A 23128-nucleotide genomic window follows, 5' to 3' on the forward strand; every position below is an offset into this window, starting at 1 on the left:
CCACTTTTGGTTTTATTGTTTTGTGTCTACTTTCTATTCTCTATTTTATTAATTCCCCCACCCCATTTTTATTATTTTCTCTCTCTGGTTGTTTTAGGTAGTTTAATCTTTTTTTCTCAATGTCTTAACACGCAAGGCTAGATTATGGATTTGACAACTTTCTTATTTTTAGTATAGGCACTTACAACTATATTACCCCATTGTGACCAGAGAGCATACCTTGTCTTATTTCAATTCCTTTAAATTTATTGAAGTTGGTTTTATGGTCTAGCATCTGGTCTGTTCTGGTCCATGTGAATTTTAGAATTCATATTCTGCAGCTGTTGGGTTATATAAATATCCATTAGATCTAGTGGTTTGTAGTGTTATTCAAGTCTTCTGTTTCTTAATTGATCTTTTGTCTAAATGTTCTATCCATTATTGAAATTGTGGTATTGAGACTGGGCACAGTGGCTCATGCCTGTAATCCCAGCACTTTGGGAGGCTGAGGAGGGTGGATCACTTGAGGTCGGGAGTTTGAGACCAGCCTGGCCAACATGGTGAAACCACGTCTCTACTAAAAATACAAAAATTAGTTGAAGAGCATCTGTATTTCCTTAATGGTTTCTTTAGGGCTCACCTCATACATCTTAATCTCCCAGGATCTACTGTAGCTTTATATTAACTTAATTCCAGTGGAATAAAGAAACATTACTCATATACACCTCTATATCCTTTCCCCATTTTGTGCTATTGTTATATAGATTATATATCAATGTGTTATAAACTCAACAATATGTTGTTATAATTTTGTTTTTTAAAAAGCTGAGAGAAGAAAAAAATAGCAAGAACATATTAATAACTTTTATTATTTTACCTTCTTAATGTATTGCCTGGCATCATATCTTAATCCAGTATAACTTCACGTCCTCTCACCCTTTTAATGATATTATTAATAAAGATAGTAAATTCATATATGTAGTCTCAACAATTATATATGTATATATATGTATACTCCCCTACACACACACATACACACACATACACACACACACATACACACATACATATACAAACTTCATACAATTGCTTTATAAATCAGGACAGAGAAGAAGGGAGGAGCAATATGCATTTATACTGTCTTGTTATATTTGCCTAATTATCTTTGTAGATGCTGTTTTTTGTGTTTAATAGTATTGCTGTCTGGAGTTATTTGGTTTCAGTTCAATGAATTTCCTTTGTAATATTATAATAAGTGTTGGGTCTCCCAACATTGAATTCAGTTTTTGTTTATCTGGGAATGCCTTTATTTCCGTTTCATTTCTGAAAGATAGTTTTGCTGGTTATAAGATTCTTGATTGACTGTACTTTTCTGTGGGCACTTTGCATATGCTATCCACTGCTTTCTGGCCTTCATTGTTTCTCATAAGAAGTCAGCTGTTAATCTTCTTGGAGTTTTTTTTTTTTTTTTTTTTTTTTTTAAGTGATAAGTCATTTTTCTCTTGCTGATTTCAAGATTTTTCTTTTTTCTTTGGATTTTTGTATATTTGTGGTGGTATTTCTATGTGTGTATCCTATTAGGAGTTCATTGAGCTTCTTGGATATACAGATTTATGCTTTTCTTCTAATTGGGAAGTTTTCAGTTATTTTTGGGGGGAGTATCTTTCTACTGCATTCTTTTTCTTCTCTCTCTCTCTAGGACTCCCATCATGTATAGGTTGGTATGCTTTATGGTATTGCATTTTGATGATACTCTGTTCATTTTTCTTTAGTTTTTGTTCTCTGTGTTCTTCAGATTGTATAGTTTCTAATGATTTAAGTTTACTAATTCTTTCTTCTGAAAGTTCAAATCTATTCATTTATTATGATTTTCAACACCAGAATTTCCATTACGTTCTTTTTCAAGTAATTTATATTTATTGATAGTCTCTATTTGGACAAGGCATTGCCATCATGCCTTCCTTTACTTATTTAAGCATAGTTTACTTTAGGTCTTTGAGCATATTTATAATTGCTACTTTAAAGTATTTGGCTTATCTCACAAGCAGTTTCTATAATCTGCTTTTTTTCTATCTGTGAGTCAGCCTTTTCTTTCTTTTCTTTCTTTCTTCCTTTCTTTCATTTTCTTTCTTCATTCCTTTCTTTCTTTTTTTCTTTCCTTCTTTCTTTCTTTTTCTTTCTTTCTTTCCTTCCTTCCTTCCTTCCTTCCTGCCTGCCTGCCTGCCTTCCTTCCTGCCTTCCTTCCTTCCTTCCTTCTTTTTTTAGATGGAGTCTTGCTCTGTTGGCAGGCTGGAGTGCAGTGGCATGATCTTGGCTCACTGCAACCTCTGCCTCCCAGGTTCAAGTGATTCTCCTGCCTCAGCCTCCCAAGTAGCTGGGACCACAGGCATGCACCACCACACCCAGCTAAGTTTTGTAATTTTAGTAGAGAGAGGGTTTCACCACGTTGGCCAGGATGGTCTTGATCTCTTGACCTCGTGATCTGTCTGCCTCAGCCTCCCAAAGAATCAGCCTTTTGTATTTCACCTTGTGTTTCAATTTTTTTGTTGTTGCTGCTGAAGTCTGGACATTTTAGATTATATATCGTAGCAACTGTGGTTACTGGTTCCCCAATTTCAGGGCTAGTTATTGTTACTAGTCTATTTGTTTAGTCACTGTTCACCACTGGTTGGACTATTTTAGTGAAGTCTATTTCCTCTGCAGTGTAAAGTCTCTGATGTTTCTCCTTAGGAGGCACATTTTCGGGCACATGCACAGTCAGTCTGGGATTACCATAGTTTTGACAGGCTAGATTTGACTCTCTTTCTACAATAATATCCATGTGTTAAGCTCAAATACTGTTGTATGATTACTGTTTCCTACAATGTTCTGTGCCATATATTTCTCCACAGACTGATCTGATTAAATTTGGTCTCTTTTAAAGGGATAGTTTTTGATATCAGTATTTGAGAATTCTTCTTACCTAAGGAGAGCTCTTCTTAATTGCCACTTTCCCAATTCTTCATGATCTATAGCTGGCCTATGGTTTAACTTACATGTCTTACAAAGCCATGAGTCTCCTCTTAATTGCCTTCCATTAAAACTTCCTCATGTTTAAGAGTTCTCTTGGGATTGAACTTCCCAATACTCTGTCTCAAATAAGGACATTTGTTTTGGGGAGAGCTTTGTATATCCATTATTTTTAACTGCCTCTTCCCCTAGTCTAAAGATTTAAGCTATGGCTCTGGAGCTGCTGGTGAAGACAGTGGCACATTTCTTTATAACTCATATTCTGCTTAAGAGCAGGAAACTGAGCAAAGAGCATTGTTATCTAGTCTTCACAGTTTGATTCTCCTAGAAATAAACCTCTGCATTATAAGAAATTCAGGACAAAGGTGAATGAGGTCTCAGTATTCCCAGAATACCATGCCTTAGGTAGAAGGTCCATGAAACAAGTAAAGGCTGGGAAAAAAGGAACTCTTTACCTCTTCAGCACATTTGTTTGGAATGTAGCTTCTACCACAGATAACTTGGAGGCCATATGAGAATTGCTGGTATTCTTTTCCTCACAGAAAGATACTATTGCCCTTAACTAGAAGCTGGGGGAGAGGAACCTGTATGTTCTTGGCTACATGTTTCTGGAGTGGAGTTTTCATTACACTGGCCTGATAGTGAAAGGAAAGAAATATGATGTGATTAAAATGCTACAGATTCTGTGATGGTTAATACTGAGTGCCAACCTGATTGTACTGAAGGATGCAAAGTATTGTTCCTGTGTGTGTCTGAGGGTGTTGCCAAAGGAGATTAACATTTGAGTCTGTGGACAGGGAGTCAGTCCCAGCCTCAGTCTGGGTAGGTACCATCTAATCAGTTGCCAGTGTGGCTAGGATAAAAGCAGGCAGAGGAGCATGGAAGGACTAGACTGGCTGAGTCTTCTGTCCTCCGTCTTTCTCCTGTGCTCGATGCTTCCTGCCCTTGAGCATCAGACTCCCAGTTCTTCAGCTTTTGGACTTTTGGTTTGCCAGGAGCTCTCAGGCTTTCAGCCACAGACTGAAGGCTGCACTGTCAGCTTCCCTATTTTTGAGGTTTTGGGACTTGGACTGGCTTCCTTGCTCCTCAGCTTGCAGATGACCTATTGTGGGACTTCACCTTGTAATTGTTTGAGTCAGTACTCCTGAATAAACTCCCTTTCATATTTACATCTATCCTATTAGTTCTGTCCCTCTAGAGAACACTGACTAATACAGATTCTTTCTGTTTTTAAGAAATTTTTAATAGATTGTCTGAAATGAGTGTTTCTTCATTTTCTGTATATCCTTAGGACTATGTACAGAGGCTTCAGATGATTGGTTTTTGTTTGTTTGTAGAGGTGGAGTCTCACCATGTTGCCCAGGCTGGCTTCAAACTCCTGGCTTCAAGCAGTTCTTCTGCCTCAGCCTCCCAAAGTGCTAGGAATATAGGTATGAGCCTGACTGATTGTTTAAAAATTTTTTTTTTACTAGCATCATCGAGGAAATGCCTACAGAGCTCCTCACATTGTCATTCAAAGGCAGAACTGCTATTTCTTTCTTAAATGTTTGATACTATTTAGAGGTGAAACCATTTAGACATTGTATATATATTTGTCGAAAAGATTTTAATTATATATTTAATTTTTAAATAGATACTGGAATTACTCAGCTTCTGGTAAGTTGTGCTTTATCTAGGATTGTGTATGTTTTATCTGAATTTTCCATTTTATTACTTTATAATTCACTCTGGATCTTTTAATACCTATGATCTGTAGTGATATATTTATTTTTCGTATCTGTTCATTGGTTATCTGTTTAATCTCTTTTGCTCTAATTTTCTGATTTTTTCTTCACTAGCAGTGTTGTTCTTATGTAATAGTCCAGAAGCAAGCAGTCCAAGAGTGCTATCCTTAACATGGCTTCAGTATTTGTTTTGGTACCCATCATCTGTTATCCAATAGAAAAAGAAAAAAAACAGTGTCCAAGAGAGTGCTTGCCCAACTATTTGCGCTTAGGGATCAGAAGTGGCACCCATCATTTCTTCTCATTTAGTCACTTCAACATATCTAGCTGCAAAGGGGTCTTGGAAATGTAGTTTTACCTGCATAGTCATATGTCTTCCTAAAACTCTATTACTATGGAATAAAGAAAAATGTGACATTGTGAGATAACTAGCACTTTGATTTATTTTTTGATTTTTTTTTATTTATTTTGTCTCTATGGTCCCCAAATATGTTTAAACTTTCTTTATCCATTACCTAGAACATAGTCACATCCAAGGAGGATCAAAGATAAAAAAAAAAAAAATACTATCTCTACAGACAGACTTCTTTATCAGGACTGACTTCTCATGGTCTCACATATATTTCCCTCCTACACACCAAATATAGAATGGTGGGATAGAAATAGGATAACTGAAAAAAAAAGATTCAGAACAAGGAACAAGTAAAGACAAGATGGTAATTATACTTATAACCATTATTATGTAATGGGACAAGAATTTCCAAGGCTCAAAACTTTTTTAGTTAAATCATGTGCTGAGGTCCGATTGTTTGTGACCCACAAATTCATGTTAAACTGTAATTACCAATGTAGTAATATCATTGTGTAGTTTCTGAGACTAGGTCATTTGGGGTTTTGTTTTGTTTGAGATAGGGTCTCGCTTTGTCACCCAGGCTACAGTTCAGTGATGTGGTCTTGGCTCACTGCAGCCTTGATCTCCTGGGCTCAAGTGATTGTCCCACCTCAGTCTCCTGAGTAGCTGGTATTACAGGTGTGAGCCAACATGCCTGGCTAATTTTTTCGATTTTGCATAAAGACAGGAGTTTGCCATGTTGCCGTAGCTGATCTCAAACTCCTGAGCTTAAGTGATCCACCATTCTCAGCCTACCAAATACTGGGATTACAGGTGGGTGCCACCGTACGCATCTGCGAAGCTAGGTCTTAGAAGGCAATATAGCTTTTGCTTGGGTCTTTGTCTTAGAACATGCATTATGGGAGTTTTGGGTGACTGTATAAGAAGTCCTATTCTGAAGCCACCATGCTAGAGAGAACAAAGTAGAGAGAATACAGAGATAGTTAAAGAGACACTTTAGGAATTTCATCTATACCAGTTCCCAGCTGTTTGATTTTTTCTGACTCAGGTAGGTGAGCCTTCTGTTGATTATAGTGTTCAGGCTTTGAGGTGCTCCAGCCCCTGCTGCATACAGCAGAGATGGGTTGTCCCTACAAAGCTGTACTCAGACTGAAGACTAATGATTAAAGTACATGTTTTAAGGCATTACATTTTGAAGTGGTTCGTTACACAACAAAAGATAACTGGAACCATGCTATTCTTGGGAGCTGTACATCTTTTGTCACCTACTCGTTGTTTGCTTTTAGGAGCAAGCAATCATAATAGAAGCGATTTGATATTTTCTTAGATAAAACACTGTATTTGTAAAACATGGCTAAGCCTTCTCTTCTTCTTTCTAGACAAATGGACTCCAAATGGAACTTGGGAACTAATAAGAGTTAACAAAGATGTGGTAAAAGAAATAGACAACATGATTGTGGCACAATGGTGGAACAGGAGTTGTGAGTTGACTCTAAAGTCATTTAAAATTAAAATTTAATTTTTTTTGAGACAAAGTCTAACTGTGCCACCCAGGCTGGAGTGCAGTAGTGCAATCACCACTCACTGTAGCCTCGACTTCTTGGGCCCAGGTGATTCTTCTTCCTCAGCCTCCTCAGTAGCTGGGACTACAGGCATGTAAGAAAGTTGGATTTCTTAGTCACTACATGGAAATTAACCATAAGAAAAGCCACACAATTTACCTGTAGTTGTTATAAGTCCAAGATATAAAATTTCATATAAAGTTGTGCAACTTACAGTACAGGAAAGAGAACAAAGATTAATATTCAGAGTATAAAGTGGAAGTACCAGCCATGTGCCAGACTTTAGTATCGGTCAGGTGATGGCTTCAGGAGTCAAGAGGCACAATCAACACACAAAATGTTTATTTGCAAAAAGAAAAAAGTCCCACTTGACATGGAAATTATGTTGTCTAAAGTCTTTGTGACTAGTTGAAAGTTCCAGACTGTGTTCCTTTCACTGTCCTGGTGACCACATCCATTGCTGCCAAGAAAATTAAGTCTCTTTTTCTTTATTTTTGAGAACCAATAGGCATATTGGAGAAGAAATAAAAATTCACCTACCCATGACTTTCCTTAGCAAATTCCTTTAGAACTTGGTCCCTACAGGCAAAATTTAAATTAAAATATTCAGTACATGAGACATAGAGCTGTAGATGCATTCCCAGGAGAAATTGTCCTCTAAGATCTCCATGTCAGTATAATCCCCTTCAAGACATCAGTCACTAGACCCTTAAATCTCGATCTGGCTTTTTTCAAGCTCACTGTAGTGGGAACAACCTGCTGTGTGGGCAATCTTGTTTACTTGATTTGCTTTTATTTTAATGAGGTCTTCAAGGACCACCTTACTGGGGGCCCTTGCTCTCATAGTGACACTGCTGCCTTCCTTTAGTCAGAATGATCTCAGCTAATACTCTCTGATAACAAAAGTGATATTTTTAAATAGGTTGAGTGCTTCGCCAAATATTGAATGTCCTTTGTCTTATTTCATTCCCAAGCTACAGGACTACATATTACTAATTTAATTAAAAAGATATGGAAAATGAGGCTAAGAGAAGTAAAGGAGCTCATTCATTTTTTTCAAATCTGAAACAGAAACCTAGAATTTAGACTTTTGAGATTGGGCACGGAATGCCAAGGAATCCCTTGTGGACAGAATGGTATATTCAAAGGGATGAAATAAGATTCTTCTAGATCCAGAACAAAGGGGAAGCCACAACTTGCTTCTCCTAGTAAGTCTCCCTCCAACCTCACCCCATAAGGATGCTGGTGGTTACGGTGCTGAAACCGGAGAAGGGAAACTGGTACACAGAGAATTGGGATTGCCTTCCCCTGGGAAGCCTTAAAAAGTGTTGGATTTGGTTGGGTGCGGTGGCTCACCCCTGTAATCCCAGCACTTCGGGAGGCCAAGGCGGGCGGATCACGAGGTTAAGAGATCCAGACCATCCTGGCCAGTATAGTGAAACCCTGTCTCTACTAAAAATACGAAAATTAGCTGGGCGCAGTGGTGCAGGCCTGTAGTCCCAGCTACTTGGGAGGCGGAAGCAGGAGAATCACTTGAACCAGGAAGGTGGAGGTTGCAGTGAGCTGAGATTGTGCCACTGCACTCCAGCCGGGTGACAGAGCAAGATTCTGTCTAAAACAAAAACAAAAACAACACAAAACAAAACAAAAACAACAATAAAAAAAGTGTTGGATTTACTTAGCATATCTTAAGGCGAGGCAGAAGTCATCCAGTCATTTTTTTACAATTAAAAACCAGTTGGTTTATATTACCAAATATGTGATACCTAAAGGGAATATATACATAGTATCTATTAAGTCGTGAAGCATAACAACGCTCATGAAACAAAGAATAGAGCATTAACAATGATATTACAGAACAAGGCAGAGAAACAAAAAGAGCCAGCATTCACAAGAGGCTCTGTATTTGTGGAAAACTCTGTGGTAGCATTAAATATGGGACTCAAAATGGTCATTCCTGAAAAGTTGGTATGTGGAAAAGTGACACATGCCACATATACCCCCCCAGACACACACCCTTGCCGATGTATGTGCAAAATCCTGGGACCATACATTCCCCACTTTTTCTACTCTAGATTAATTATAAACATTCTTCATGTTTAAATGAATATTGGACAGGGTTTCTAGTCCAACATAAGTAGTAATGTAAAGTTCTGAGGTACTTTGAAAGATAAGTTCCGAGGTACTAGAAACAGGAAGCTTGTTTCTAGTGCCTCACTTCTTTAGGATCAGGGCTATTACATTTCACCTTTTTTTGACTTATATGTAGTATCATACATCAGTGGGTTGCAATAGTGTAAGTTGCTTTCCTTCGCCACTGGATTTTCAGATGTTTGATTTTGAAATTCTGTCACAAAACATATTTCAGGTGTTGCTAATGTTTTCAAATGAAGCAATACTTTTGAAATTATGCAGTTAGCAGTGGAGCTAAGTCTTCAAACTAAGTCATTCTACTCCACCTCTAATACTGTTTCCATTAGCTCAGTAATACTGGTGTACAATTTTTCAGCTAGGATTGGATTTTGTTTAATAGCAATGAAAATGCTAGTGGTTTAAGTAAGATAAGATTATTTCTCTTTTACATAGAAGAAAGTCTGATCTGTCTGGTCTTTATCTTGGGTTTCTGGCATGGAGTATCCGAAACCCTTTGAATTTCCCAAATGATAAGAGTGTCTTTGTTATTCATGAGCCCTTTGGATCCATTTCACTTTATGTTAATGAGATAATTGAAGATGAGGGCTGGTCACCAGAAAGACCACCCATGTGATTAGAAGGTTAGGGCCTTGAGCCAGACTGCCTCCAGTGAGAGAAGTGGGACTGGAAATTGAGCTTAATTGTGTGGCTGAAATATAATCAATTGTGCCTATACCATAAAACCTCAATAAAAACTTAGGATGCCAAAGCTCAGTTGAGCACCCTGGTTGGTGAACACACTCATGTGCTGGAGTGTGCCATGAGAAGAAGCTCTATGTTTGGAACCGTCTCAGACCTCACACTTCGTATCTTTTCCTTTGGCTCGTCCTGATCTATATTCTTTATAATAAAACTGTAATTATAAGCACAGTACTTTCTTGAGTTCCATGAGTCATTCTAGCGAATTATTAAACTTTAGAGGGTGGTGGAAACCCCTGTATTTATAGCCAGTCAAAAGTGTGAGTGATCTGGGGTGACCTGAAGTGCCTCTGGCATCTGAAGTGAGGGCAGCCTTGTGGAGGATTGAGCCCCTAACTTGTGGTATCTGTACTAACTCCAGATTGGATCTGCACTAACTCCAGGATTGAAGTACACCAGTTGGTGACAGAATATATGGCATTTTCAAGAAAAAATTAAGGACTGAATTTCTTTTTAGGTCTCTGCCCTACAGCTTTAAGTGTGTTTTTCATCCTATGGTTCAAAATGGTTGCTATTGCTCCAGCTAATAGATCAACATTCCAAAATAAATTTTAAAATGAGTAACTTCTCCCTTTTGAAAATAATTTTTGAACCCAGAATTTAATAGGCTTTCTGAAGTCAGAGTGTTTGGAATTGGGTTGTCATTAAACTGTAAAAGTGTAAGAACACTTTTTAAGTTTACACCAGTAACTGTAAACTTTACAGAGATAAACTTTTGATTAGCTGACTTTCAGAACCACAGTCACTGCAATAAAACTCTCAGTTTTTGTCTGGATTTTAGAGTGGGAACTGTAACTGATGAGGTGTCCTTAGGAGATGTATTTTTCATTAATTGGGTTACTGCACATTAGTGATTCTGTGTCCAGATTCTCCATTCTGTTTAATTGTTCTATATACTTCTTGTGTCAATACACAATAATGTTTTTGCTTTATAGAAAGTTTTGATATATGGTTGTATATTTCTTTCAGCCTTCTTTATTTTTTCAAAGTTATCTTGACTATTTTTTCTTCATATTTTCATATAAATTTTAGAATCAATTTGTAAAATACATGTTAAGATTTGGATTGCACTGCATTGGTAGATTAATATTGGGAGAAAGGACTTTTTCTTTTTAAACTCACAATATTAGGTCTTTTGATCCATGAATATGGTATATCCTTCCATCTACCATAGCCTCTTTATTTTCTGTCAGTAATGTTTTGTAGCTTTTTTGTGCAGAAGTCTTGTACAACTACATTTTTGAGATTTATTTATATATATTCGGTCATTTTGATGCCAGTGTGAGGTGCTGTTTATTTATTTTATTTTCTATTTGTTGTTGGTATATAGAAATATAATTACATTAGTATATTGATCCTGTAACCACTGTCCTTGTTAAATTCACTTATTAATGTTAATATTTTGTCTTTAAATTATCTCAGAATGTAAACACTATGTTGACCTAAAAAAATAACTTGAAAAGTTTTCTTCTTTTTCTATTTTTTGCCAGGCCTTGGTAATTTTGATATTATTTTTAAATGAAATGACTAGGTTTCATCATTGAAAATATATGTGCCTTGGGGTATCTTTTTATCTTAGAGAGAAGGTTTAAAAAATTTTTATACTTAGGCCGGGTACAGTGGCTGACGCCTGTAATCCCAGCACTTTGGGAGGCCAAGGTGGGTGGATCACGAGGTCAGGAGATCGAAACCATCCTGGCTAACACAGTGAAACCCAGTCTCTACTAAAAATACAAAAAAACTGGCCAGGCGTGGTGGCGGGCACCTGTAGTCCCAGTTACTCAGGAGGCTGAAGCAGGAGAATGGTGTGAACCCAGGAGGCAGAGCTTGCAGTGAGCCGAGATTGCACCACTGCACTCCAGCCAAGGAGACAGAGCAAGACTCCATCCCCCAAAAATAAATAAATAAATAAATAAATAAATAAATCTATACTTAGATCTAAGTTTTCTATATAAATAGAAGACTGTTAAATTTTTTCTTGATTCTTGTGTTAGTTTTAGTACATTTTCTTCTAGGAATTTGTAAATTTTATATACATTAAAAAATTGGTGGCTTTAAGTAATTCATAACAGTCTCAGATTAAATTTTTAATAATACCTTTTTCATTCCAGATATTGGTAATTTGTGCCTTTTCTATTTATTGATAAGTTTCATTAGGGATTAATAAACTTAATTAGTATTTTTAAAATACCAACTTTTGACTTTGGTTTTTAGAAGTTATATGATTTTTATTATTTCATTAGTATACAATTTAACTTTTATTATTTTCTTCTATTACCTTTAGTTTAATTTTCTCTTCTTTTTTATCTTCTTGATCTGGATGCTGAAATAATTGATTTTCAGTCTTTATTTTTTTCTAGGAATTTCTCCCTAAGCATAACTTTAGATAATTTAATAAAGTTTTCATTTTGTACACTTACGAGTATTCAGTGAAAACATTTTTAACTTATTTTTAATTGGTTGACTAAATAACACATATTTATTGTGTACAACATAATTTTTTGAAATATATATACATTCTAGAATGGCTAAAGCTAGCTAATTAACATACGCATTACCTCAAAAAGTTATCATTTTGAGGGTGAGAACATTTAGACTCTATCCTTTTAACATTTTTCAAGAACACAGTATCTTGTTTTTAAATATATGGATCATGTTGTACAGTAGGTTTTATGAATCTATTCCTCCTTTCTAACAGAAATTTTGTATCCTTTGATACAAAGCGTGGCCATGCACAGAGGCAAAATCACTCTGGAGTCTGAAGTGCTGATGACATGAATGCCTTGGTTGTAGATGCCCCACTGCTGCATTGATAACTCTGCGTGGGGCACAGATGCTTGTGAAGCAGCTGAGAAGCTGGGGGCCAAAGTCCACGCATGTGCAGAGATATAGTGGCTCTAGGGTCCAGAGTGTAGGTTTGCTCAAAGCTACAGTGGCTCTGGACTCTGGGCCTCAGGCTGGTCAATATTGTAGCGGACTTAGTGCATGTAGTGTGTATGCACACACAGCAACTGGGGCTCTAAGGTGTGGGGTGTGGCTAACCTATAACAGTAGTGGCTCCCGTGTTTGAGGCAGGTGCAAAGTTGGAAAGAATGGTGGCTTTGGCCATGGGGCAACAAAACAGTTGCCCCTTCTGGAAGCATTGGTGCAGCAGTGTTTCATTTTCTGGGGGCTCCATGGTGGGGATGGCTGTTGATTATCTTGGTAGTGAAAGATGGCAGTGTTCTCTGTACAGCAGGTTGCTGGGAACAATGGTGGCACTCATAACATGGTTGATAATGCTGGAACCTGCTTTTCTTTGTTCCTAGACATCTCTAGACATCTCAGGTATATACAAATCTCCAACAGTCTTTTCTATGTGGTTATTCCTCTCCCACCTTTTTTGTTTCACTATGTTGCTACAGGTTTTTAAATGGTCCCTTGAGTCCTACTAAGGCTATTATCATTCATGGATAATTATTGGTTGATTTTTTGTGTGAGGGGAAGAGGATTATATCTCCTATTCTGCCATCTTGTTTATGTGTCACTCTGTTTATTTTGTTTGTCAAGGTTTCTTTGGTGGAGGATGCTGAAACAGAAATTGACAAGGAAGAAGTCTAGTTATGAAGAAAACATTCTGGCTTCTTTTAGATTCTGTTAACTTTCTTGAAACTTGGGTCCTTTACCACATATATTTCATTTTGTTTGGAATTGATCTTTTCCATACTGGTTCTTTGTCATTTTTAAACTTGGCTGAAATCTTAATTTTCCAGAGAAAACATTCTGACCAAACAATATAAAGTAGATTTATTTTTTATCTCATTTTTATGTATAGTTGTATGCTTATTCCATATGTACATATGTATTTATATATGTATATATGCATATTTATGCATGTTTCTTAGGGAGTTTATTTGCTTACTGTCTATCTTCTCCATTAGATTTAAACACCATGGGCACAAGAATGATGTTTATTTTGCATGGGTCTGTGTTCTTAAATCTCATCACTATGGCTAAAATCCACTTGCAATAAATAAACAGTTGATGAATTAATATTTCTTCTCAATGGTTCAAACATTTAAGGCGAATTAAAAGAAACACTAATCCCTCAAGTCCACATCCCTTATTTAATGATAAAATGTGGGTCTCTGTCTCTTAGTATTTATGTCAAATTACAGTCTTGAAGGACATGCTGTGGCTTAATTTGTGCATTACCCAAGAGAATAACTGAAAGTAACATAAATACACTCATGATCTCCCACAACAAGCAGAGCTGGATCCCCACAGATTCTTTAATCACCTGATTTCCAGGTATGTTGGATAAAGTGTTTTGTAGCCCTCATAGAGTATGTGTCCCCTGAGAGCTCTGTGACCATATAATTACCTCCTGGTTCCCACTTTTCAACCGATCGAGTACCTATATGATTCCATTTGGCTTCATATTAGAAGGAGCAGCCCCAGAACCAGAGTCACTTTGACCATTTATTTATTCATCTGATTGTCAATAGTCATCTAGTAGTAGTTATGACCTTCTCCAAAACTGATATATAGCAAAAAGCCTGCAACAATGTTTATAAAAAACCCCAGTAATAATTATGTTAATTGAGGTTATGATTATCACCGCTTACTGAGTATAAGAAATTATAGGTTTCCTATTCTTTTCTTACCATAGCAGCAGTTTTCAGGCTGGATGTTGTTGGGGCTATCTTTTATTATTTCCTTTTTTATAGATTCAGCTATTGATATACAAATGAGTTAAGAGTCTTATGTACAAAGGAGGAGCAGTAAATACAGGAGTAGAGCTCTTGTTAGCTGATTCCAAAGCCAATAGCATTTTTCTTTCAATTTCCCCCTGCCTCTAAAGAACTTTAAGCCTTTTGGCCAAACACTAAAGAGAAATCTTCAAAAAGTTGTTTTCCTTCTTTAAAGAACTTGATTTCTGATGTGACATTCACTTATATATGAAAGTGCTGGACCCGAATTTTGTATTTCTCAGGGAGAAGGGTAAGTCTCTGGATCAAATCTATTGTCTGCACAAAGTTGCAGGGGCAGAGGTAGCTAGAAAAATGCATCAAGGTACCCATTTCTCCTTTGGTTTAATCAGAGATTTGGCTCTAAATTTTGAATATTTCTTTTATTCATATTCAACATATATAGCCACATCCAGAGGCTATATATGTTGAATATTCCTCATCTAAAATATTTGGGAATGTGTTTTGGATTTTGGATTTTTTTGAATTTTGGAGTATTCGCATGTTTATAATGAGATACATTGGTGATAAAACCCAAATTTAAACACAAAATTCATTTATGTTTTATATACATATTATATCCATAGCCTAAGTAATTTTAGGTAATATTTTAAATAATTTTGGTGCATGAAACAAAGTTTGTGCTACATACTTATGTGTGGAATTTTCCATTTGTAGCATCATGTTGGTGCTCAAATAGTTTTGGATTTAGAAGCATTTTGGACTTTGGATTTTTGGATTAGGGATTCTCAACTTGTATTTCTAATGAGTTTCTATTAGAATATGTATACTTATCATGTGACATAAAGAAAAAGCACAAGAAGGCCTCGAGTCCCTGCTTTACAAAGAATAAGATTATATTACTTTGAACAAGTTATTTAAACTATTTATTTCTCAATTTTCTTTTTCAGGAAATATGATAATATTAGTTCTCCTAATTCTAGAGTTGTTGAGATAATCAAATGGAATGTCAACATAAAATTTTACTGTAATCTGAAAGCCCATACTAATATTTTTTTAAAAAAAGAAAGACAGAAGGAATGGTGATTAATAAATGAGGAAGAAATCAGGCTTAGAAGCCAGTTATAAAATGCACTGAAATAGAGATGTGCAAAATTACATAAGGCACAACTAACTAGTGGAATGAGGAGACCTAATTTCATGTTCTAATTCTGCCCACTAAAAACATCTGGTCATTGGACACAATTTATTAACTACATTATGGCCTGACTGATGGTCTGCAGTGTAGATGCGATTAACATCTATCACACAGTTCTGAGCAAATGAGAAAACACTTCTCTCTCCTTGGGAATAGAGAATAAGAATATTCTGAACTTAAACATGATATTTAACAATTTAGATATCTATCTGGTCAGGGAATGTATCTCGTGCATTAGTGTAAACCTGGCAATTAGCACGCAACATGGTGCTCCATTTGAAATTAGTGCTTGTAGAGAGAATGAGGAAATGAACACATCCAGAAATTTATGTTGATTGGTCAATTGGTTGGTATTACTGAATAGTCATGTTCCTTTTTAACTTTTTGAAGATTTTTTAAGGGTTAGAAGAGGTTATAAACATTTGTGGATGCAGTTATTATCGTTTAACTGAGATCTAGAAATGTAGGTTATTTGCATAAAGCCAAGAAAACTGGTAAGTATATTTGATTCCTAATTTCATGCTATTCCATTCTTCACATTGACTTACAATGATAGATTTAATTGCTCCATCAGGCAGTCAGTTCGTCAATTAAATAAATTACTATCTTGTGCCCAGTTTAGGTTGAATGTAAAAGATTTAAAGGAATTTTTCTTTATGATAAAGAGTTAAGGCTTGAATTCAAAGTGATTTGGTTTATATTTTGCCTGTTCCAATTAATTAGTCTTATGATCTTGTATGAATCTTTCCTTTTCTGTACCTTAGTTCAGTAATCTATGAAATTAGGAGTTTGGGATGGATTATCTCCAAAATCATTTTATTAAGAATGCTCTATGAATTATTGTAATTTAAAATTGCATTTTGTTGTCATGGGCATGTTTTAGATCCAGGACTGCTGGAAACAAGTAATTAAAATACTGGAATAAAGCACAAAATGGGCATACTGACTGATCTCAGTAGTCCTCCCTCCATTTATCATTCTGATTCTGTCTTTTCATTTCTACAGGGCAGCTACATAATTCCCAATGGAGAACTACACAGAGGTGACTGAATTCATTCTTGTGGGATTAACTGATGACCCAGAACAGCAGATCCCACTCTTCATAGTCTTCCTTTTTGTCTACCTCATCACTCTGGTTGGGAACCTGGGGATGATTGAATTGATTATATTGGCCTCCTGTCTCCATACCCCCATGTACTTCTTCCTCACTAACCTCTCCCTGGTGGACTTTGGTTATTCCTCAGCTGTCACTCCCAAGGTGATGGTGGGGTTCCTCACAGGAGACAAATTCATATTATACAATGCTTGTGCCACACAATTCTTCTTCTTTGTAGCCTTTATCACTGTAGAAAATTCCCTCCTGGCATCAATGGCCTATGACCGCTATGCAGCAGTGTGTAAACCCCTGCATTACACCACCACCATGACAACAAATGTATGTGCTTGCCTGGCCATAGGCTCCTGTGTCTGTGGTTTCCTGAATGCATCCATTCATACTGGGAACACTTTCAGGCTCTCCTTCTGCAGATCCAATGTAGTTGAACACTTTTTCTGTGATGCTCCTCCTCTCTTGGCTGTCTCATGTTCAGACAACTACATCAGTGAGATGGTTATTTTTTTTGTGGTGGGATTCAATGACTTCTTTTCTATCCTGGTAATCTTGATCTCCTACTTATTTATATTTATCACCATCCTGAAGATGCGCTCATCTGAAGGACACCAGAAGGCCTTTTCCACCTGTGCTTCCCATCTTACTGCAGTTTCCATCTTTTCTGGGACAGGCATCTTTATGTATTTACGACCTAGCTCCAGCCATTTCATGGGCATGGACAAAATGGCATCTGTGTTCTGTGCCATAGTCATTCCCATGTTGAATCCACTGGTCTACAGCCTGAGGAACAAAGAGGTTAAGAGTGCCTTTAAAAAGACTGTAGGGAAGGCAAAGTCCTCTATATGATTCATATTTTAATTATAAAGAATTCACAATAAGATAATTTCCTCCACCTCATATTAATCTTAGTCTACTAAGTCCAATATTTGGGTTTCCTTATGGACAGTTTCTATTGACTGTTTTCTTAAACATATGAATTGGCCATGCTTTCCTCATTCTTTAAGTGACACTTTTTTGTTAAAACCTGGATATTTTAAATAATAAAAATATAGCGCATTCTAAAAAGCATCTCTCTCCTCCCATCTAGGCTTTGTTTTTGTTGGTGGTACTTTTGTTTGTTTAGTGATTTTCCTGAGTTACTTATGTTAATTCTGCATTTCTTGTTGTGTGTGGCCACTGAAATTTCTACTTAGTTAGCAGTCAACTAACAATTGGACAGAGTTTTCTAAGTGCTTTACATGGTTAATTCTCTGAAGCCTTATGCATAGGCTTTGCATGTGTGTACTGGAGCATGTTTTCAGTGCTCCAGCAGTTTAAATTCTGCCTTTAATCTTCATGTCTTTTTTGTGCAGAGCCTCAAGATCAGCCACAAATGAAACATTAGGTCCTCTCAGGTCTTTCCTGTGAATACATAGGGCCTTGCCCATATGCATGACTTTTGTAATCCCCAGGAATATATGGGAGTTTTCAAAGCCCTCTATGGATTTCTAATGCCCTCATCGATTTTTTTAAGAGTTTGATTAGATTATTGTATGCTCCAACTGATATTTACATTTTCAGGCAATTGCGATGTTAAACAATTGCTGCTCAATGCTTTGACAAACACTCTAGCAATAAAACTTTCTCACTGAGTGAACTGAGTCTGGTGAAATAGAGACAAAATTGTGAATGGGGTTTTCCCAGGAAGCTGCCAAATAGATGAAACAGTGACAATTCTCTGGGAAGCAGGCCCATTAGCAATCTCCAACACATTTTGCTCACTTCAATGGTTGTTAGACCATTTTTTTTTCAGCTAACATAGTTCCATGTGTGCTGGTGTTCAAGGTTACCGCAAAGCTGGGGGATAAAGCAAGCTAACGTATCACAAAACTCACTGTTGACCCTGAGAGTCAGTCATTGTTTTTGTTTTTTTTTGTTGTTGTTGTTGTTTTTTTTGAGTCGGAGTCTAGCTCTGTCGCCCAGGCTGGAGTGCAGTGGCCAGATCTCAGCTCACTGCAAGCTCCGCCTCCCGGGTTTACGCCATTCTCCTGGCTCAGCCTCCCGAGTAGCTGGGACTACAGGCGCCTGCCACCTCGCCCGGCTAGTTTTTTGTATTTTTTAGTAGAGACGGGGTTTCACCGTGTTAACCAGGATGGTCTCGATCTGCTGACCTTGTGATCCGCCCGTCTCGGCCTCCCAAAGTGCTAGGATTACAGGCTTGAGCCACCGCGCCCGGCCCAGTCATTGTTTTTGAATGAATACTCCTTGAATTGTTGCATGTCCTTGGTTAGTTTCGAGAGTTTCAAAACACTGTTTTACCTGTGTTATAATTGCTTTTATGGAAGAGCAAATTTTTGGAGGTCCTTGCTTTGCCATTCTGGAAATGTTTATTCTACCCTTTAATTTTTACTTTATTTTATTTTTTATTTTTGATACAGAGTCTTGCTCTGTTGCCCAGGGGAAAGTGCAGTGTCACCAACTCAGCTCACTGCAATCTTTACCTCCTGGCTTCAAGCTATTCTCATGCCTCAGCTGCCTGAGTAGCAGGAATTACAGGCGCACACCACTGTGCCTGGCTAACTTTTTGTATAATATTTTTAGTAGAGACGGGGTTTCACCACGTTGGCCAGGTTGATCTTGAATTCCTGGCCTCAGGTGATCTGCCTGCCTTGGCCTCCCAAAGTGCTAGGATTACAGGTGTGAGCCACCTCGCCTGACCTTATTCTATCCTTTTAAATTTAAGCTTCCTCTATTATAATCCTCTCTGAGAAAAAAAAAATTTGTTTTCATAATATATAATTTATAATTATGTATTTATCTGTGAGTTTAAGTTTTTAATGTCTCCCCATTAGACCAAAGTCTATTTACGCAGGTACTTTTTTGTTTTGCTCTGTATACTATGGATTTAACAAAATGGCTATCACCTATACGTGTCACATTCAAATTACTGAAAACCAAATATGAGAAGAAAATTATAAATACATTCAGAGGAAAAAAGACACATTACATACAGAGGAACAAAAACAAGATTCACTGCAGATTTCTCATCAGAAGCAGAGCATGCCAGAAAACATCTGTGAAATGCTGAAATAATAAAGAAACCCTGTTAAACCAAGTGAATGTATTCCAAAATAAAAGAGAAATAAAGACATTTTTCAGACACACATGCTGCAAGTTCATTGTCAGCAGCCCTTCACTGCAAGAAATATTGAAGGAATTTCTTCAGACATAAGAAATCTGATGCCAATCAGTAATTTACATTTGTCATATGAAGAGCACTGAAAATGAGTTAAATGAAGACAGATAGACATAAGATCTACTCTTTTTGTATTTTTAATTGTTTAAAAGATGACTGTCTAAATAATAAATAGTAGGAATATACTCTATATTTATGTATAGAATACATACAAGGAAAATGTATAATAATAATATAAAGTATTAGAGTGCGTAATTGGCAGTATATGTTTGCGACATCCTTAAACAACTCGTAAAATGGCACAGTATTATAAAGAAGCATACTTTCATGAATTCCAGACATATAATGTAAACTTTAGGGCAATAGCTGAAACAATTTTGAAGAGAGGTATTTAATAATAAATCAACAGTGGAGATAAAATAGAACCGAAAGATAGTAAGTAGTTTAAAAAGGAAAAGAAGACAAAAGAAACAAAGAAAAGATGGAAAAAACAGAAAAAAAAAAAACTAGGAAGATTATAGGGTTTTTTTTTGTTTTGTTTGCTTGTTTTGTTTTTGTTTTTTGAGACAGAGCCTTACTCTGTCACCCAGGCTGGAATGCAGTGGTGCAAGCTCAGTTCATGGTAACTTTCACCTCCTGAGTTCAAGAGATTCTCCTGCCTCAGCCTCCCAAGTAGCTGGGATTACAGGTGTGTACCACCATGCCTGGTTAATTTTTGCATTTTTAATAGAGACGGGGTTTCACCATGGTGGTCAGGCTGGTCTTGAACTCCTGGTCTCAAGTGATTCATCTGCCTTGGCCTCCCAAAGTGCTGGGATTACCTGTGTGAGCCACCCGTGCCTGGTCTGATGGTAGATTTTAATTCATTGTGTCAATGAGTACATTAAACACAGTATAAACTTAGCAAATTGAAAAAGAACATTAGATTTTAAAAAAGAAAAAAAAAGACCCACCTCATGCCGTCTACAAAAAATTTACTTTAAATATGAAGGCATAAAATTAGTGTACTTGAAATCAGCCACTGGTATACTTGAGCTTGTTTTTTTGTCATTTTCCAGTATAATAACCTAGTGTTATGAATTGGTATTTAATAAGAAAGCCTGAGAACTGAGCCAAATATGCTCCTCTTTCATGGCTTTTCTTTTTATTTTCTTTCCCAGTGAATTGACTTGGAATTCCTGTACTGAACATAGCTGATAAAACATCATGGCCAGTGCATAAGTAATTCCAGATAATGTGAGTAAGCAGAGACGCACAAGGATGTCTATTTTCCCCCATATTTAAGACAAGTTTGCTGGCAGCTAAGCTGTGAGCATGGTAAGCAGATTTTCAAAAAGAACTATTCTCATTTATATAGCATCCTCGTACAGTTGCACTGTTCTTTGTGTTTTACATAACATAACTCATTTGATCCTGACAACTCCATGGCAAGGTAGGATTGTTATTGTTATCATTTCATTAATGAGGAAAATGTGGCTTAATGACATTAAGACATTTGCCCATGTTCCAGGACAATTTAGGCAGAACCAGGATTTGAATTCATGTCATCCTGAAAACTGTTTTTTTGTTTGTCTCTTTGTTTCTGTTTTTTGTTTGTTTATTTGTTTTGAGATTGGGTCCTGCTCTGTTGCTTAGGTTGGAGTGCAGTTCACTGCAGCCTATGATTCCCAGGTTCAAGCGATTCTCCTGCCTCAGCCTCCTGAGTAGCTGGGACTACAGGCAGGTGCCACACACCTGGCCAATTTTTGTATTTTTAGTAGAGACAAGGTTTCACCATGTTGGCCAGGCTGGTCTTGAACGCCTGACCTCAAGTGATCTGTCCACCTCAGCCTCCCAAAGTGCTAGGATTACAGGCATGAGCCATTGTGCCCAGCTGAACACTGTTATATGGTTTTCCACCAGATTTCACATAGTAGGAAACTATAAAACAGTTCTTAATGTTACACAGTTTTCCACCAAGTTTCACGTAGCAGGAAACTAAAAATTGGAAGAGTTGGGGTAAAGGACTTCCAGAAAAAAAATGTTATATGTCTACTTCTGGTGCCCTTGTTATAGACTATCTCTGCATAAAAACACATCTGGAAAGTTTTTGATGAGTACTGGGGTTGTTCAACTTTATATCTCAGTGGAAAAATTCAGTACACTACAGATAAAAGTGTTTCCCAATTTGCTTTGTCAGCTTAAACAGTGTACATTTTAATTCTCTTCTGTTTTATTTTTAGCTAGTCAATTATTTAAAACAACTCCAACCTCATCATTATGTGGCAAGATATTTGGAATTAACTAGTCATGGCTTTCAGTGCCTCTAAGGGATATATTATGTGTTTTGGAGATAATGAACACTCTTAGAAATGAATGGAGGCTCTTTCACAGAAAAAGGATGACTTTATAATTTATTTTTATAGCTAGTGTGTTTGTTGACAGTTTAGTATGTACCAGACTCTGTTTTAAACACCTTATTAATTTACATGCTCCTACCAACCATATGAATTAAGCATTACCATCATCTTCATTTTATTTTCATTTGTATGAATACAAGTAGAATTCTGTTGTATAGATATATTGTGTAGTATTGAAGCCTGGGCTTTTGGAGTAACCATCACTTGAATAATGCAATTGTATTTATTAAGACATTTTTCATTTGTCAACCCTCTCTCCTCTCCTCGCTCCCACCTTCCTACCCTTCTGAGTCTGCAATGTCTATTATTTCACACTGTATGTTCACGTGTACACATTATTTCACTTCCTCTTATAAGTAAGAACATGCAGTATTTGACTTTCTGCATTATTTCCCTAAAGACAACAGCCTCAAGTTCCATCCGTGCTGTTGCAAAAGACATGATTTTACTCTTTTTTATGGTTGAGTGGTATTCCATGATGTGTGTATATATATATGTGTGTGTGTGTGTGATATGTATCACATTTTCTTTATCCCATCCTCTATTGATGGACACTCATGTTGAGTCCATATCTTGGTTATTGTGAATAGTGCTGTGATAAAAATACAAGTGCAGGTTTATTTTTTATATAAAGATTTTTTTCCTTTGGATAGATAGCTAGTAGTGGGATTGTGGGATTGAATGGTAGTTCTATTTTTGGTTATCTGGGAAATCTCTGCATCGTTTTCCATAGTGCCTGTACTAATTTACATTCCCACCAACAGTGTATAAGTGTTCTTTTTTCTCTGCAGCCTCACCCCAATCTGTTATTTTTTGACTTTTTAAACAATAGCAATTCTGCCTGGTATAAAATGATATCTCATTGTGATTTTAATTTGCATTTCTATGAAGATTAGTGATGTTGAATATTTTTCATGTGCTCGTGGGCGATTTCTATGTCTTCTTTTGACAAATATCTCTTCATGTCCTTTGTCCACTTTTTAATGCTTTTTCTTACTGTTCTTGTTATTGATTAGTTATTTGAGTCCTTTATGGT

The 23128-nt window shown here is 36.7% G+C and overlaps 2 protein-coding genes across 2 annotated transcripts in view; both read left to right on the forward strand.

Annotated features, from left to right (window-relative positions):
* Positions 1–17364, forward strand: part of LOC126936150 (olfactory receptor 5B12) — a 49845-nt gene extending 32481 nt beyond the window's left edge. Inside the window, exon 3 of the mRNA XM_050758603.1 lies at positions 16413–17364. Coding sequence (XP_050614560.1) covers positions 16432–17364 — 933 coding nt within the window. The 5' untranslated portion in view covers positions 16413–16431. The remainder of the gene's footprint in view (positions 1–16412) is intronic.
* Positions 1–23128, forward strand: part of MED19 (mediator complex subunit 19) — a 751866-nt gene that overhangs the window by 104728 nt on the left and 624010 nt on the right. The window lies entirely within an intron of this gene.

Source organism: Macaca thibetana, chromosome 14, assembly GCF_024542745.1.
Source record: "Macaca thibetana thibetana isolate TM-01 chromosome 14, ASM2454274v1, whole genome shotgun sequence".
Taxonomy (NCBI): Eukaryota; Metazoa; Chordata; class Mammalia; order Primates; family Cercopithecidae; genus Macaca; species Macaca thibetana.